Raw genomic sequence first — 14,952 nt, forward strand, 5'->3', positions numbered from 1 at the left:
TAAATAACTCGGATAAAAAAAATAGAAATATGAATTTGCATTCAGGATGAAAATAAACACAATTTGGTTTGCAAATAGAGGCGGATCTTCAGTGTATCTACAGTCACAATAACCAATCAGTGATCAGCTGTGACAGCCTGACTCAGCTGCAGAGGAGGCAACAGTCGACACATCCTGTCCTCCAGTAGAAGTTCAGATACTTGTGTAAAAGTATCTGAACTACTGAAGTACTGATTCAACTTGTTTACTCCAGTAAAAGTAATAGAGTACAGGCTCTGAAATGTACTCAGAGTATCAGAGTAAAAAGTCTCCCTCTGAAGGACATTTGTGGTCAAAGCTAACTGAAGCTCACATCATATTAATATAATTCAAAGACTATTAAAGTTAAAGGTAGAGTCAGTAGGATTTGTCCCAGCTGTTCCTGAACGCACCACAAAGATAGTTGATTATTGAGTCTCATTCCCAGGACGTCAAATAGCCACATGTTGGGTTGGTAAAGCGCCTCGAGCAGCAACAAAGTGAGAAAACAAGAAAATCTCTGCAGATACGAGACACTAACACGCCTTTTCTCCCCATTCAGCCTCCCTCTCTGTCTGTTTACGTCTTTTACGTCTTTGTTTTCGTCTCGCTACGTCTGCCGTGTGTGATGTGCTCTGATGAAATCAGCACACATCACATCACTGAAGTAACGAGCCTGTTTTGAAAATGTGAGGAAGAGAAAGTTCAGATATTTGTGTTCAGATGGAGGGAGGAGAAGTCAAAGAGATACTCAAAGTACAGATACCTGAACAGTAACAAAGTGTTTGTAGGTAAAACATCTAAATATACTGTATATATATATATTTTTGTTGAAGCTTCTTAAATATGAACATTTTTCTTCGTTTTGTCTTTTAAATAATCACAAGTTGGATTTTTGGTGATGGTGTCACCTCAGGCTGGAGGAAATTGTGGGCGACATCTTTAACTCTTTTTTTCCTTCTGTGGACAAAACAATTATCTGCAGATAAATCAATCACAAGCATAGTCTTTGGTTGCAGTAAATGTAAATCCATCAGTAATAACACTGGTGCACAAGTACTTCTAGTTTTGAGTACATGTTGCTGCTCATACTTCACGTGTAGGACTTTCACTTGTATCAGTATTTTTGCAGCTTTTTCACAGCTCATTACTTTCACTTCCTTCAAGGGTCTGAAATAATTCTCCCACCACGAGTGAGCCTCAAGGACGTGAACCGCCCATCGAGGTCGTGTCTTCTGACCTTCGCATGTTTGCGATGTGAGCCTGCAGACATCCGTCCTGTGTACAAAGCACCGATCACAACACATCGTATTGTGAAAACACCGGAGTGATCCATGACCTGATGGGTTCGACCCTGGTGGAGGAGAAGAGCTGAACGTGATGTCAGCGTGAAGGACGTGATGAGGTGGCTTGACTCACTCCTCTCAAGTATCTGTACTTTAGGGATTGTTGCAGCCTAAACTTCCAGATTTCATGACGGCTTTTTCTTTCTTTTTTCGTCAATTAACTTCCGAAATAGTTGCACTATTTGTCTTTTTATATAATCGGCTGTTTATCAGTATCTGTGAGATTGTAGCTGATGAATAGAGCCCATGATATGAAGGCAAATAGCTTTCAGTGACTTTATATTGAAGTCTTTAGATGGACCTGAAAGGCCTTAATGAGGAACTGTGGTGTGTTTTTATCAAACATCTGGCGCATGAGATGCTCAACAGGTAGACAAAGTAGATTGTTTTGTTCCTACCTGAGAGAAATAAGTGTTAAAATGTTGAACTATTCCTTAAATAAAGACGTCAGCAGAGAGCAACTGTCTCTCTACCTGTTTTAGCGTACTACCACACCAGCTACGTCAATGACGACGGATGTGGTTTGTGTGTGTTACGCTCGGGGCTATAAATACAGATAATGATCATCATTGATCAAAGGTTCTCTGGTCAACTCTTCAATGTCATTAGTTAGCAACATCAGCTGTTCCCTGTCAGCAGCACTGAGACGAGACGCGGTCACACATCCTTTTAGGACCGTTGCAAAAAAATCTGACCCGAGTCCTTCGCAAAGAAATCCAGCAGCATTTAAACGACTTCAACAAACCGTCCACAGGCTTGTTCAGGCAACCGAGAGAGACGGGAAGTACTGTAGATTGTTACATAGAGCCCCTTTAATCTGTTTATTAATCCTTTAGTCCAACGTGACGTCTTCAGTTTGCTTCTTTTGTCCAAAAACCCAAACACTCTTTATTTACTGTCACGAATGACAAAGAAAAGCATCAAATCCTCATGTTTCAGAAGCTGGAACCAACAATTATTTGACTTTATTTTCTTGGAAACATCACTGAAACTATTAATCGATTATTAAAGTAGTTGGCGACTTATTTTCTTTCGATTGGCGGCTTGATTAATTGACGAATCGTTTGACTTTGATGTCCAACCCTAACTTGAAATCGTCGTCATGTCAGTCCACAGAGAGAAGTTATTCTGAATGCTTTCCTCTTTATCCTCCCACATCAACAAATTGTCGTGGGTGAGAAGTGATACAGATGGTTGTCAGATTGCAGATGAATGACGTGATCACCGTGGGAAACTGTCCTCTGTCACAGTAATAATAATAAAAATGTGCTCATCTGTAGCAGCTCTCATTGTTAGTGTTGAGCGCTGACCGGCTGCTGCAGCAGTAGGACTGGTGACTAATCCGTCCTTCCTCCTGCAACATTAACAGTTTACTCGCAGCAGCTTGTTGGAAGTAAACTGTGTACAGAGGCTGCAGTGAAGGATGAGTTGAGCTCAGACTTCCTTCTGACGGCGTCTTTATAGTCTGATAGCTTCCTTTTCACACCATTGATATACAGAAACTCACACTCGAGCTTTTCCTGTCAAGCACTTCTTATCTACAAACTGTGATCAGGTTTTATGACTCAGCATCAACTGTGAGGTCACCACGTCGAGTAGATTTCTGTTTAATCATGTTTATTATTATATTTTATCATCATATTTATTTTTATAGAATTAATCGCAGTGTTGGAGGAAGTATTTAGATATTTTAATCCAGTAAAAGTTGTATTACGACAGTGAAAAACTAAAAAATGAAATGCATGTTAGCCAGAGCTTTACGACAGGGGGCTGTTGTACCTCTTTTGTCCACAGGGGGCGCCAGAATCAACAAAGCATGAAAGTTTTTTGTAGCAGCTTTAAGTAAAAAAGTATTCACATCAAAATATACTTAAAGCTCCAAAAGTTAATGCTAATTTAATGTCTTTATATAATGCTGGATGGCTTTACCCATAAAAATACATCATTTTTTAATTAATTTATATTTGTATTATTAATCTGAATCATAAAATAATCCAGTTACTCAGGCTATCAAATAAATGTAATAATAAAAAGTTCAACGTTTGCCTCCAGAATGAAGCAGAAAAGGAGTATAAAGTGGAAATGCTAAGTGAAGTACCTCCGCTGTTTAGTCATAGTTAAATGACAATGCAAACATGTTCCACACCTCTTGGTTTTCTATTTATATCCAATGTTTGACCTTTTAAAGTCTGAACACCCACGCAACAATGACAACATGACAGCAATTTAAATAATGTCACACAGTTAAAAGTGACTCCATTCAAATGGTTTTTCACAAACCAACAGTCCAAAAACCAGGAGATATCCAGTTTCCTGTCATACAAGACGGAAGAAAACCACGATAATGAAAACGATCCTCAGAATAGATACATTGTTTTTTTCCCTCCTCATGATGACTTTGCAAAACTGTCTGTTTGGTTTGGGTGGGTTTTTTTAAATCATGCGACGAAAGCCTACATTTTTCTTCATGAACAATCCTCGTGGACGGTCCCATGTCAGTGTTTTTACTCTGATTTCATCCTTCGTTTGGATTAATGAAAGGCAGTAAAGATGTTGTAGAGTACCCAAAAGTCATCCTTGAGTTAACGGTCCTATTTGTAAGAAAAGTTTGATTTTTGAGTCTCATTCTCAACTCGCCAAATACAGACGATTTGGGTCGGCAGCCGAACCGACCTAAAAAGAGTCGGTACAACTTTCAACAATCAACTTTTCTTACAAATAGGACCTTCAAAGTAAAGATACTGTTTTTAAATATCACTTTGGTAAAAGTTGAAGTCACCTATATGAGTAGCTGTTGAGTAAAAGTCTCAAAATACGATATTGGATGTACTTCCCGGTGGTAAGAGGAAACACACATCAACGAGGGAACAGACTTTGGTACAACACCAGAGCGCTCTCCTTCTCGTTTCTATCACTCTCCCTCTTCACCTCCTCCATCGGCGGGTTTCTTTTTCTTTTGCAGTGTAGAGTTTCCACAGTTAATCCGGTTGTCCCGCTGTTACCTGGGGAGAGTGACCGGGGAAAACAATGCCTCTTCCCGCTCTGGTTGCAGATCTGCTTCTTTTTGCTGTAATACGACCGTCATTTTTGCAAGAAAAGAAATCGAGCCTGGTGTCAAACTGAGTAGCGTGGTGAACTAAGATACACGTAGGCGGTGTCGTTTCTGACATGACGCCGTGCGATCGGCATTAACTTCAGAATGAGTTTCAAAAATACAAGTTAAAGTAAATTATACATATATTTACATCGACAGTGTATTATAGGTGGAATGATTATCAAGAATCAGTGTTTTTCTGTCCTCGTGCTGATGAAATACATGAATTAAAAACTGCTATTTTGACAATCTGCAAAGAAACTAAAGTTGCAGTTTTGCCTCCAGAATGTAGGGAAGTGGAAGTATGAAGTAGCAGGAAATGGAAATACTCAAGTAAAGTACAAGTACCTCAAAACTGTACTTGAGTACATGTACTCAATTACATTCTAATGAATAAATGAAGCTCGGGGTCTTGAAGTCAGGATTTGGTTTCTACCTGTAAATCTTCTGTTATTAGTTAAAGACGGTGTAAGAAGAAGCAGTGGAGCAGTTTTTTAAAGGCTCTGGTGAGAGTTAACAGTGTCAGATGAAGGCAGCAGTGGGTTGTAACGTGTCAAACACCAGAGAATAGAGGAGGAGGAGCCTGCACATGGTGGGGAACAGGCTTCGGAGGTGAGATAGACAGATAGGACGGCTCTTCCTGAGTCGAGCTGCTCGTCCTGCGTGAGGCTGTTCTCTGCTTCAGCTGTTCACTCCCACACGATGGACTGATCCTCTAAACTTATTGCTCTTCGGGAACATTCGAGCCACCACGGAGGTAAGTAAACTGTTGTTTATTTTCTTGCATGCTTTAACTTCTCCTTCTTCACTGGTCTGTTTCCCCCTTCTGCCTGCTTTGCATACCCAGCCTGCAGGGTGAGGTATGTGTGTGCAGCTGGGTGTGAGGTTGTAATTCAGTACCTGTCTCTGGTTCAGGAGAAATCAGTGAAACAAACAACAAAACAGAAAAGCTTTTCAGAGAGGCGCCAGCCTTCAACCTGGGTGGTGTGTCTGAGCGTTCCTCTGAGCTTCAAGTATGTGGAAGTTCTTGCAGGCATATTTTGAGACGTGAAAAGGTCGTTTTTTGACACAGTAAACATGAAAAATGCTGCAGAGCTCTAAAATCCCTGGTATGCAGCTGCTTCTTTCGGGTCTCTGCATGTGAGGAGACTGATACCATCTTTCTTTCTGTCCCCTGAGTGTTTCCAATGAATTCTTTTGTGCTGGTGAAAAAGAGGCTCGGACACACGAGATTTATTTAATAACTTTAACAAAAAAAAAAAACGAGGCTGCCTCCGCGCCAAGAGTCTGATAACACACACAATGCAAACAGTGTTCGGTTTTAACTGGAAGTGGTGCTCCTGTCTCTCTCTGCGCTGCCAGCAACAGGAAAAAAAAAAACAGAAGTGGAAGATTCATTGACTGCAGAATTGATTGTGTAAATTTGTACATTTGGGTGTAACTCATAGTTCCTACTTTCTCTGCAGGGCTGAAAAAAAACAGAAAGTCACCCTCGTGTGCTCTAAAGGAACAGTTCAACCAAAAAATGACCAATCATGATGGAAAGTCTGGTGAGGTGCTGTAGTCCTCTGAAGCTTCACACTAAAACAACGTTGCAGCGTTCTCCTGAACAACTGAAGCAGATGGAGACTTTAAAACGCTAAAAACATCAGAAAAAAAACATAAAACGGCTTCATGCAGCTCATCCAGCCAACACATCCTCACACCTAACGTCTAAGTAGATCGGCTTTCCAGTGACTCCAGAAATGACATGACAGTTGTCACGTAGCAGACCTCTGTCGTACGCTCAGTGTGGTTAGTGTTAGGAAAACATATCAAATAACTCCATCACTGATACAGCGATCACAATCAGAAACACTTTATTGATCCACGCGGGGGAAAGTGGTGGCTCACAGTTCTTGTCCTCTTTATACTGCTCCGCTTGACGTCCTCCTTTGCTGCTGTAATAATAACGACAGCCACTAGAGGTCGTTGCCGAACAGGAAACGTAAATATGCGTCGCGATGAGCTGCTGTCACAGTCAAAATGTGTGAAGACAGGAGATCAGAAATTGATTTAAAAACATGTTATTCACATGTTTTTTAAAGCTGAAATCGTCACTGTAGCTGCTGAGCTGAATGCATGAGATCGACCGCACGTCAGGGGTGTAAATATCTTTTCAAATCAGTTTGGGCTCTCAGGGCTTCTGGAGACTTGGGCTACGCCGGACGAGCTGTATGGAGACATTTATGTTTTCTTTTCGGTCTCTAGCTACTTCAGTTATTGACGAGAATGCTGTGACGCTGTTTTGCTGTGAAGCTCCAGAAATGTTTAGTGGACTACGAACCTTCACCTGACTTTGCATCAGCATGGAGGGAGGAGATGATGACTAATGATTTTCATTTTAGAGGGAACTGATCCTTTTAAGAAGGTGATGTAACCAGCATGGTGTCACATTTAGAGTATTTCATGTATATAACTTTGACTGTTTCTGCAGACGAACCTGAAGAATGTGAGGTTACGACTTAATGAGAACCGCATGTGTTCGACTTAAAAGTTGAAGATTTTGACTTCAGTGATCACAAAACTTTTTTCAGTGAGTCGATAACACAAAGCTTATTTGTGTGAACTTGCACAGGCGGGGTTATCCTGCAGCCAGCTCAGGTTCCTGAAGGGATTTCACTTCCTTCTTTTCTGCAGGAACATTTCCAAGTAATTTTTTCTTGATTTGAATATCGTGTGTGAAGAAAACCAACAGCTGTGCACCTGGAAAAACAGTCACGTCCACGTCGGTGCTCATGAAATAGTAGATCTGGTTATAAATTACACAAAAACAAGTCAAATTTCACCTGATAAAGCAGAGAAATGTAACATCCAACTGCTGAGTGATACGTGATCTGAAGATATCTTATCAGGCCTCACTTTTAGAAATATGATCTGGCAATAATTTTACCCAGAATCCTCTCAGGCTCAATCACATTTTCATTAGTCATGAAGTTGGAAGAATTTTGTCTCCGTCCTTTCTCGTATTTGTGGTGTTTTACTCATCCTATCTTGGTCTTTCTCGTCAGACCAGAGGAAACGAGCGCAGTGTTGCACCTCCACCAATTTCACACACTCCCTCTCCTCTTACTGTCAGAGACGCCCGGCCTTTCTCACCAGACATACATTAAACGTATGCAGCTATACGTCCCTTTTAATGTACTCAAAGTGAGAACACAACCATCAGTTTGTGGTGAGAAGTACAGGCCTCGGTGTGTGTGTGTGTGTGTGTGTGTGTGTGTGTGTGTGTGTGTCGCTGATTGATTTGATAACAGATCGGAGGATGGTTGGACCACAAAAAAGTCTTCTGATTGGCTGCTGCGAGTAAAAAAATCCCTCATGGCTTTAATATTCACAATAATGATGCATGTCGCTGGATCGTGGCAATATTTTGTAAGTATTTTATAAAATACTCGATTTAAAGGGACAGTTCACTACAAAATCAAACATCCTTCCTCTCACCTGTGAAGCTGTTTGTCAATCTGGATTGTTTTGATGTGCGTCGCTGAGTATTAGAGATAACAGCCGCAGAGGTGTCGGCCTTCTCTTCAGTTTAATGGAGCAGCAACGTGTCTTCTCAGAAATCATCTCTCGGTTGCTCAACGTAACCCACAGACCCTTTTAAGGGCACCAAGCTAATGCTACGTGTCCGCACGGGTGATTTTGGAGCACGAGCACTTTCTTGGAGACTTGTTCTGAAACTGTCTTATAAAACAAAACGTTCACCGAATGTGTTGCTTTAATGTTGACATCGTAACTCATGAGCACGAGCCTCTCGTCCATAGTTTGAGGATCATATATGGTACAGGTGTAGAGACAGGTGTAGTTCGGTCGAAAGACAGTTCCTCCATGGAGCTTCACAGCAAAACAGCATTGCAGCGTTCTCTTAAACAACTGACTTGTTTTAACACGTAAAAAACAACCACACAACAACACAACATAACATGGCTCCATACAGCTCCTCCAGAGTGATCCAAGTCCCCGGAGGCCCTGTGATCCCAAATTGATTTGGGAAAAACCTTATTTGCACTCTTGATAATGTGTAAACAGCCAGTTCATTCAGGGTGCATGCTAACTCTCTCAGCTCAGCAGCTACAGTGAAGGTTTCGGCTTTAAAAGGTTGTAATTAACGTCTTTTCAAATCAATTTGGGGTCTCGGGGCTTCCAGAGACTTGGATCACTCTGGAGGAGCTGTGTGCAGCCAATTTATGATTTTTTCAGTTGGTCTTTACGCTTTAAAACAAGCCCCCAGCTACTTCAGTTGTTTTGGGTTGTTAATGGCTGTTTTGCTTTCTATCAGCATGAGGGTGAGCAGATAACGACTGCGTTTTCATGTTTGGCTGCTGGTCTTGCTTTGGCTTTTAGCTGTGCACGTAAAAGCCAAAACAACGAGCTCAAAGAAACACTAACACGGTCCGGTAGAGTTGAGAGGAAGTCGGGGAAATAACTGTGGTTTTGTCACGACAAGAATAAAAGATGTTGATTGTAGCTGCTCTGAAGTCTTCTCTTCCTCTCTGCAGATGAGTGATCAAGACAGCAGCAGCGCCTCGGCCTCTGTGACAGAGGGAGAGCTGGAGGGAGACATGGACGGAGAGGTGGACGAAGAGGCTTCTTCTAAGGGTGAAGAAGAAGAAGAAGAGAGTAACGATAATCACAGGAGCAGTCCGGCCCCGAGTCTGTCCAGCTTCTCCTCGTCTCTACGCGCCGTCATCCGCATCAAACAGAAGTACCAGGCCATAAAGAAGAGGCGGCAGGAGCTGGCCCTGTCCATGGGAGGAGCAGGGCCCCTCACGGGAGCGCCGTCACGAACCAGCCCCAAAATCTTCACCTTCGACGGACTCACCCCGTCCGCCTTGTCGTCCTCCATCCCTCAGAAGAAGAAGAGGAGGAGGAGGAAGAGGGTGTTGTTTCCGAACAGCGGAGGGTGCAGGGCCCCGCCGAAGCAGGAGCAGAGCCGGGCCAAGTACTGCCTTTACCTGCTGTTCGCCATCGTCTTTATGCAGGTAGAGTGACTGAACACAACCGTGACTGTGACCCGGAGGCTTTCTCATGATGCTTCTCCTGGGTGGGGGACGATGTGTTCAAATACATACAGGAAAAAAAGTATTACAGCTAAATTATAAAGTAATATTTTCAACTGCCTGTGCCTTGGATTGAAGCAAGGTTAGGATGTCACATGGGTCCAAATCTACTTGAGCAAGTTTAAGGAGTTCAACACCAGTGTTGAACAGTGGCTGAAAACAGTGTGTCACCTCTGGGTGTGGTTAGCTGTAGTCAGAAGTGTACACGGTGATGTCACGGTGTGCTGACACACCCTGGAGGACACTTCGACATCACTTAAGTTAAGTTAAATTGCTGGAATTGAGGAAGAAAAACAAGATATTTAGCAGCTGTGAAGTTCAGTTTCGTGCATGTTTCGGCTTCACAAAATAAAAGTTCAGCTGACACAAAATAAAAGATGTTGTAGTTCAGGTTCATTTCCTCTATAATCTTCTATATTTCCTCTATATTACTCTTGGCAGTCACAACGTCGTTGTCTGGGGCTGACGATGTCGTGTACAACATTAAAATATGTCGTCCAGGGAAACCTCAATATCTCTGGAAAGCTGCGTGTTAGAGACTTCCTCTGCAGAGGGATGTCACTGTTGTGCGACTGTATTCATCTGAGCAGCTCAGTCCAGCTTCGATCTGCAGCGTCTATTTGAAGACTTTGCAAAGTTAATCCATGAAGAGGAATCCAACGTTGAATGTCTTCTGGATTATTTATTCATTTTGCAAGATGAAAACAGAGTTGTCGTTGTTGTTGGCATGATCGTTCACCTTCACCGTCCACCTTCATTCCCATGATGCCTTGGGAGGTTGAGCAGTCGGTGTCTGTATGTTGCATCAGTCATGTTAGTATACCGTGTGCTGTATATGCACCCAGAACTGGCAGAGCAGACTTTCCTGTAACTGACTGTGAGGAACTTGTCTTACAATCAGTTCCTGTCTGACTATTCAGGATTAAAATAGAGAGTGGACTGTTTTTTTCTCGACATGCTCGGTCGTGTCGTTTATTCAGACTAAAAATAGACTGGATCAATTGTCACTCGGGCCTCAGGTACCTGCTGTGTCATCAGCTAATCTCAGGCACTGTTCAGTAAAGCCTCACCGCCCTTTTTCCGTTAATGCGGCTGAGATATTTGTAGCGTGTGTCCCGCAGCGTAAACCATGTTGACAGGGCGGCCATTTTCCTCTGACGTCACGCTCACGTAGGGACGAAAAAGTAGAGAATCTGACTAACTGTTATTAATTGATCACTTCTGACTGATCAGCAGCTAATAAAGACAAAGGATTGTAAAGTATAGAAGAACATCGAGCCACTCAAGGTAAAACATGTCTGATTCTCATGAGCTTTCATTGGACAAGAGGCTAGCTAACATTTACGTGATATGATAAGAAAGGTGTCAATTAATACTGAAATATTTGAGCCTGGAAGTTAAACATTAGCTAATTGGTTATCCACACTGTTGTTGTACCCTCAAGATTTTAACTATCCATCATCTTTCCGGTCGCTGATCGATGGGGAAATGGTGAATAACCCACATCCTGGAACACAACAGCTCAACATTACCCCAGAAGTTTTAGCTTCCACCATGTGAATATGGTCTATTGTGAATTATTGTAAAGGGAATATTTTTTCAGTTTCAAACAGGAACAGTTTTAATGGTTCTGGTGTATTTCCTGGTTCCAGGTTGAAGATGTCAGCAGCTGATCGGAAAAATAAACTGGGACAGAGCTCGTTTCCCTCTGCAGTGTCATGTCATACAAATGATTGATGCAGATTACAAGGCCAAATTGCAGAAGTAATGAAATACCTGAGAAGTGTAAATACTTCCCCAGTTTGTTGTTTCAGGCTTTGTGTAGATTGTATTGATTTCAGTCCCTACTGCATGTAAATTATAAGCAGATTTTGAATATGCAGTCTGTTCACAATGGAAACATGACACACACAAAACTGTCAGCAGATAAAAAAATGTGATTTTCCGATATAACGAGATAATTAATCATGAGAAAATGACTTCATAAGATTCACAAGAGTGGACCGTTACATACACACGCATGCATTTGGGAGTTTCAAAGCAAAACGTATTAAACTTTTTATGAATTTTTACCATAAATGATCTGGCGCCCCCTGTGGTCAAAAGATGACAATGGTGAAACATTAACTTTGTTTTAGTGTCGTATCACCAGACTACAGAGCAGCTTTTTTCCTCATTGCATCCTCAAAACTCCACCATAAAAAATAGTTTAAAATTTTATGACTTATCCAGCTATCTAACTATTTTAATTATAAAGAAATAGCCAATCTTATCGCTGCTGGTCTCGTTTGCTTATGTAGGTTCATCATATTCTGTCACTTGTTTCTCTTCAGGTGTACAACGCCATAGAGAACCTAGATGACCACGTCCTCAGGTACGACCTGGAGGGGCTGGATAAGACTCTGAGGAGAGAGGTGTTTGGGCAGCAGGGGGCAGTGGAGGGTCTGCTGTCCCACCTGAAGGACTACCTGTCCACCTACGTCCACAACAAGCCCCTGGTGGTGTCCCTGCACGGCCCCAGTGGTGTCGGCAAGAGCCACCTGGGACGCCTCCTGGCCGGACATTTCCGCTCCGTGGTCGGGGAGACACTGGTGCTGCAGTACTACGTCCTTCACCACTGTCCCCAGGAGGCCGACGCCCTGCAGTGCGCCCGCGACCTCTCCGGTATCATCTCAGAGATGGTCGAACGAGCCGAGGAGGAGGAGAAAATCCCGCTCTTCATCTTCGACGAGGCCGAGCACATGCACAGCGAGATCCTGGACGCGCTGTGGCAGCTCGTGGCCTCCAAACAGTCCAACGAATACCTGAACGCCATCTACCTGTTCCTAAGCAATCTGGGTCACACACACATCACCAAACATATGCTGCACAACTCCTCCAGTATTTCTATGGCAATGTCAGCATCTGGTCGTCATAGTAACCTGGTTAAAGAGCTGACTCCGATATTACGCAACACTCTGGAGAAGCTTCACCTCCTGTGGACAGAGGCGGACATCTTACCTCTGGGCCTCTTGGAGAAAGGTCACGTGATGGAGTGCTTCCTGGATGAAATGACTCGAGAGGGCTTCTACCCGGATCATACCAACATAGAGCGGCTCGCCGGGGAGATCCAATATTACCCCGCGGTAGGGGAGCACGAATATTCCCAGACAGGCTGCAAGCAGGTGGTGGCTAAAGTGAATCTGCTGTGAAATCCTCTGCAGGAAATGCTTGGATGTTTCACATTCTGTAAACCATGAAGAAACAGTGTGGTCGAGACCGTATGTTTATGAAACTTGAATGGCACAACTCAGAGCCAAAGCTTTCAAGAGCAGTTTTGAAAGACTTAAAAAAAAAAAAAGAGAAGTGTGTTCAGAGAAAAGGGCAGTGAAGACGTTCAGCTCTGCTGAGGGAAATGGTGTGAATCCTGTGAAGAGGTTTGAAAACACCCAGTCCACAAACAATCCTGAGAGGGTCGGGTCAGTTTATGAAAAACCTCTCTCTAGTGGAATCCAGCCATCCAGATAGTTGAGGTTTTTATTACACCAGATTTTGGAATTTCTGCTGCTCTCAACAGTTTTTATAGGGTCTGCTTCTTCAATAGAAAATACTTTAGCTCAAATGTTGACTACTCTTTCTGGAAAGACACGCTGCTGTTGACTCACATGGCGCTAATAATCAGGGTCTTCAGAGGCTCAATCTTCATGATTTTATCTGTTGATTTCATTTAGTGCCTCCCGTATGTCAACGCTGAAGAATCCAGCTAACATCTGTTATCAGTTGACTTCTCCTTTAACCCGACAAGCAAGTTAACATTTCTATTTCTGAGTGAATAATCAACAACTATTGGATGGATTTTCACAGAGATGGATGATTAAAAACCTGGACGGATTAAAAACAAAACTATCTAAATGGCTAAACGCCACTAGAGGTATATTTGAGATGTGTTTTTATGAATTGGGAGAACTGACCCTTTAACCCTTCTAACCCCTCTTTTAGTTTACAACATCTATATTAGGCAGCTCAATCAGACATAGTAGAAGTAAGATAAATATTCATTCATTTAAAAAAAGGGAAGTTCAGATATTTATAGCCTCATGCATCAGTTTGTCAGAAATGTCAAATGCAGCATGGCCTTAAATAATGCTAATGCAAGTCAGCAGATACAGAATCTTCATTGTGTAGCCTGTGGACTTACTTCGATAATATATGGCATTGAAAACTGTAATAATATCAAAAGTTGCTTTAGCTCGTAGGCTAGCAGCAGTGACATTTAGCCTCCAGCTAAGTCTGCTAGTAGCAGGATGGATCTTGCCTGCATACATGGCCTCCCCTCTCTCTGTGGTCCCTGACAAGCTTATTTATTAAAGAAAGACATTTTTGCATGTTCACATCCAACAAACTTAAAATCAACACAGACTTGCATTAGCATTAAGATTTGATTTTTATTGGTCTGATGAGATTGAATGAGTCATGAATATGTAAATGTCCTTTAATCAGTTTATATTATCAATATAAACTTTAATGTAGTGAGTGCCTTGAAATTAAAGACACTGTTTAAATATGACTGTGGGACTTTTCTTGGATGCAGCTTGTAAAACATCACGTAGCACTTTTTTGATTGACAAAAAAAAAGAAGAAAAGTTTTGAGTAAATAATTCGACATTTTGGGGAAATATGCGTATTGTAATGCGTCAGTTAGCATTTATGCACTTATTCCAGTTTCCTCATCTTAAAGTCAATGGGTATTTTGACTGGGTTTTAATTGAAATAAGTGAAATAAGGTGTGTTGTTACCACAGGCTGAAGATATTCACACATTTTGTTCTAAGACATAAATGTCCCACAATTCAATCATGAAGCTCTTATGTGTTTTAAAAACAGTGGTTGCTAACAAGTGTCTCAGTGAGACTACAGAGGTTGTCGGGGACATTAAACGTCCTCACAGCGAACACGGAGACTCATCTACTCACTAGTCCGTCTTTACAGGCCCACTTTAGTTACAAACTATTCTAACTCTGACTTTACAACTTGTACATTGATCAGTTTATAGAAAACCTGGATAGTAACTGTGTAGTAAGACGCTCAGTGGTGGTGTTTATGTCGTCTGTTTATAGCCTAACGTTAGCTTTTTGCTTCTAGAAATTTAATTAACGCTTCAAAAATCACAAAAGTGGTGTTCATCTGTGGAGATTATCTTAATGAACAAAGTGTGTAAGTCTCATAAACTTGTTTTAAATACTAAGATTATTTTCAGCAATAATACGAAATCCGATTCAAAATCCCACAGGCTTTTTGCGGAGGGATCCGGAAGTTAGCATCGCCCTGATGCTAACTTCCGGTTTAACGTACAAAAAACGCCATCGCTACGCCACTCTCTGTCAGGGCGATTTTATTGTGGGTTGTTTTTTCAT

The 14,952-nt window shown here is 42.0% G+C and overlaps 1 protein-coding gene across 1 annotated transcript; it reads left to right on the forward strand.

The window, feature by feature from the left end:
• Positions 1–4,862: 4,862 nt before the first annotated feature.
• Positions 4,863–14,106, forward strand: tor4aa (torsin family 4, member Aa). The gene is made up of 3 exons (XM_084382807.1): positions 4,863–5,215; positions 9,000–9,482; positions 11,894–14,106. Exons 2-3 carry the CDS (start codon positions 9,000–9,002, stop codon positions 12,749–12,751), a joined length of 1,341 nt encoding a protein of 446 aa, XP_084238933.1. The 5' UTR covers positions 4,863–5,215; the 3' UTR covers positions 12,752–14,106.
• The last annotated feature ends 846 nt before the right edge of the window (positions 14,107–14,952 follow it).

This window comes from Pagrus pagrus (assembly GCF_965226575.1).
Source record: "Pagrus pagrus genome assembly, chromosome: 19".
In the NCBI taxonomy this organism is placed as follows: Eukaryota; Metazoa; Chordata; class Actinopteri; order Spariformes; family Sparidae; genus Pagrus; species Pagrus pagrus.

Excerpts from the sequence above, each read along its gene's own strand:
- tor4aa (XM_084382807.1), top strand. The coding sequence starts at position 9,000 with ATGAGTGATCAAGACAGCAGCAGCGCCTCGGCCTCTGTGACAGAGGGA. Across the intron at positions 9,483-11,893 it reads TCGCCATCGTCTTTATGCAG|GTGTACAACGCCATAGAGAA; the intron begins GTAGAGTGACTG and ends GTTTCTCTTCAG.